This window comes from Ursus americanus, chromosome 16, assembly GCF_024610735.1.
Source record: "Ursus americanus isolate L20-20 chromosome 16, mUrsAme1.1.p, whole genome shotgun sequence".
In the NCBI taxonomy this organism is placed as follows: Eukaryota; Metazoa; Chordata; class Mammalia; order Carnivora; family Ursidae; genus Ursus; species Ursus americanus.
In genome coordinates this window covers 4,606,996-4,610,892 of record NC_142142.1, presented here as the reverse complement: position 1 = coordinate 4,610,892, position 3,897 = coordinate 4,606,996, and the positions used below count along the sequence as shown (strand labels likewise).

Sequence of the window (3,897 nt, the reverse complement as noted above, 5' to 3'; positions counted from 1 at the left end):
CTGAAATGTTGTACCCAAGAACAATTCAAACACTAATAAAAGCAGCCCACTTTTCTTAGGGCCATTTTGATTTCAAAAATGAATGTATTTTTGTGTTTATGTAAGCTCTAAGTTTCCACTGATAGGAAACATATCTCTGAATTAATCTCCTCTCCAACCTTTTGGGATTTCATATCCTAGGATTCCTCCTTTCTCTATGGACTGTTGTTTCTTCATGTCTCCAAGGGAAGTCTATTATCCTTAATCACTGAGCTGTCTACTACTCCCCATAAATTTCAGAAGCTCATAATTTCTGTGCCATGTGTCAACAGAGTACTTGTCCTCACCTCGCGTGTAAAGCTCCTTTCTCAGAGTGTTGTGTTTTGTGTTTTTTCCCAGGTAGGAAACTTCAGGACCTCAGACTGAGTCTCTGCTCATAACCACAGTTAAGTACTAAAACCTTGGCACTCTTGCATTGGCTAAATCCCAGAGCATCCAATGGCTCATCCGTAACCTTTTCTTATGTAGTTTTGGCAACATCCTGCATAAGGGATGGACTTTTCCCCCTGCCTTGGCAGAAAATAGAGGCTGGAGAAACTTTTCAAGAGGGTTAGGGCTAGAATTAGAGAATAGAGGGTGGTTTGTGCTCTAGAAGTGACTTCATCTATAAAACAGCTACCAGATGATCTTCAGGATGACTATATTAACTGTTTTCCATAGCAGGATCGTATGCCATGTCCTGCTAATCTCTAACTGCTAAAAATATTTCAAACACTACTTCCTTTCTGTGAACTCTAATCTGCTCCTTTTCTTAACTGGCTTGCACTAATATCAATCAGGGGGAAATCAAAGATGTAACACTGCGTCTTTGATAGGAGGATGTCTCATAATAGATGAGTGTTTGGCAAAAGTACCAGACCTCATACAGGCAACTGGGTCACACATTTCCAAGCTCTCAAGATGGAGCCAGGAAGCTGAAATCCTCAGAATTCTGACCTGAAAGTCCAAAGTCAAAGTAGCTTCATCTCCAAACCTGTTTGTGTCTGTTTTGTCACAAATTGCCGTGAATACAGTTAGATGACTTTAGTTTCATCAAATTACATTACCATTAAAGAGGGATGATTTTAAGGAGGGCACATATTGCATGGCGCACCAGGTGTTATACGCAAATAATGAATCATGGAACACTACATCAAAAACTAAGGATGTACTGTATGGTGACTAACATAACGTAATGAAAAATTATTATTAAAAAAAAGTAAAGAGGGATGACTTGCCCCATGATTAGGCATTATTACACACTTATCCAAACACAGAGGCAGCAAGACATTTCTGGGGAAAAAATGTATCTAGTTGTGAATACGAATCTTCTTTTGTTGGTGATAATGCAAGAGAATTTTAATTTCTCTCAGATATGTTTTTCTATATTTAAAAGTAATTATAACAAGAATACATCCATAACTGTCTTATGTGCTGAAAAGAAATTTAAACTTTATTGGAAAGAAAGTGTGAGGGCTTGGATTATTTTAAGCAAGAGAATACCAGGTTTAGGACACTCAGATTGCTGACAAAAGGAAAGAAGGACAGGGAAAGGCAAATAAATATGACCAGGTAAGGCTGCAGAAGCAACACTCAAGGGAAGGGCTGCCTGAGTGACGTAAAGGGGAGGAAGCAGCAGGACAAGGGAGAAGTTGTTTGCCAACAGGAAGGGCTCATTTGTTAGTTTCAGGCTTGGTTGGTTGGCTTCTGAACAGAATAAAAAGTACATGAAAAACAACAGAGCCTGACAAAAGATAAGTGTAGTTTTGAACATGACTCTGAACATATAGTGGCAGTGTCTTCAATATTGCAGACAAGTACTTCTTGTTTATTAAGTAAAATGAAGTCATCTTATTACCTGTGCCTAAATACCATATTTATATGCCTTTATAGATTCTCTAAGACTAAACTAAAAAAAATTATCTATGGTTTTCTTTATTATGTGACTCCTCAAATCAACAAATTTGGTCATGAACACTTCACTTATCAAGTTATTCTTTTGAAATGTTCTTAGCAGTCATTACAAGTGGATTGTTAAAAAAAAAAAGTAATTCTTCTTTTAATATGACCATACTTATGTTTGCAAAGCTCTGTCTGTGGTATAAAATTTTGGGAAGGTATGTAAACCATTAGTGGACATCTATAGCAACTGGGAATGGTGCAGCTACAAAATTTAACGTCTCGTAATTCTGCATTTAAAAAAATTCTTTGTTGTTAGTTAATAAAAAATTGAAGCAAGGTTGAGACAAATATGAAGAAAACCAACACATCCACTTGATTTCACAAAATTTCCGAAGAGATGATGAAGGTTTAAAAAAAGCATCAACTCGAATCATATTTACATGATGGTCCCAAATTGAGTTGGCTGTGGACAATGCAAACAGAAATTTGAGATGTATGCTGCGTCCTCCCTGAATAGCCAATAGGGATACATGCTTCCTGGAAGTTTAACTTCTACTGTCAAGGCCCCAGAACATCATTGTAAATTATCTTAATTTTCTGTAAGGAATGGGCCACAGAATTTATTTTATTACAGCACCAAGCTATACTCTGCAGAGATGGTTTAAAAATAATGTTTGATGATAATTCTGCTGAAAGAAAGCAACTTTGAAAACCATTTTCTTTTTCTCTTAGGAAAATATGTCTGCATCTCTGAAAGGCTCTAATAGCTCCAAATTCCAGGTCTCTGAGTTCATCCTGATGGGATTCCCAGGCATTCACAGCTGGCAACACTGGCTCTCCTTACCGTTGGCATTTCTCTACCTCTCAGCAATTGGTGCTAACGTCCTCATCCTCGTCACCATCTTCCAGGACCCGGCCCTTCAGCAACCTATGTACTATTTCCTGGGCATTCTCTCTGTGGTGGACATGGGCCTGGCCACCACCATCGTGCCCAAGATCCTGGCCATCTTCTGGTTTGATGCCAAGGTCATCAGCCTCCCTGAGTGCTTTGCTCAGATTTATGCCATTCACTGCTTTGTTGGCATGGAGTCTGGTACCTTCCTCTGCATGGCTTTTGATAGATATGTAGCGATTTGTCACCCTCTTCGCTACCCATCAATTGTCACCGATGCCTTAATCCTAAAAGCTACCGTGTTCATGGTACTTAGAAATGGCTTGTTTGTCATTCCCGTGCCTGTGCTTGCAGCCCAGCGTAACTATTGTTCCAGGAATGAGATTGAGCATTGCCTGTGCTCTAACCTTGGGGTCACCAGCCTGGCTTGTGATGACAGGAGGCCAAACAGCATCTGCCAGTTGGTTCTGGCATGGATTGGAATGGGGAGTGACCTAGGTCTTATAATCCTGTCATATACTTGGATTCTGCGCTCGGTACTTCGACTGAACTCGGCTGAAGCTGCATCCAAAGCTCTGAGCACTTGTAGCTCCCATCTCATCCTTATTCTCTTCTTCTACACAGTTGTTGTAGTGATTTCAGTAACTCACCTGGCAGAACCTAAAGCTCCCTTGATTCCAGTTCTACTCAACGTGCTGCACAACATCATCCCCCCTTCCCTCAACCCTCTGGTTTATGCACTTAGGACTAAAGAACTTAGGGCAGGCTTCCAAAAGGTGTTTCGCTTGAGCTTAGAAAAGCACACAAGGCACCAGTGACCTTCTCCATGATGCACAAGAACTTCAGCTTCTTTTAGAACGGACACTAGAACTTCAAAGATGACGGGGAAGTGAATGTCTTTGAGATATATTTTTCACTTTGCAAAAGCCTCTGAAAACAACAACAGTAAAAAATTCTGAGTAGCTCCAAAATATTCATAAGAGATGAATATACGTGGGGAAAGGAAGGACTTTCTACCAAATCATGAAATGGAATAAAACTAGAGTTTATGAATTATGCGTCTACCTTAGAATAAAAATGAACAT

The 3,897-nt window shown here is 39.7% G+C and overlaps 1 protein-coding gene across 1 annotated transcript; it reads left to right on the top strand.

The window, feature by feature from the left end:
* Positions 1 to 2,658: 2,658 nt before the first annotated feature.
* Positions 2,659 to 3,630, top strand: LOC123782687 (olfactory receptor 56B1). The gene has a single exon (XM_045782960.2). The coding sequence runs from the start codon at positions 2,659 to 2,661 to the stop codon at positions 3,628 to 3,630; it is 972 nt and encodes a 323-aa protein (XP_045638916.2).
* The last annotated feature ends 267 nt before the right edge of the window (positions 3,631 to 3,897 follow it).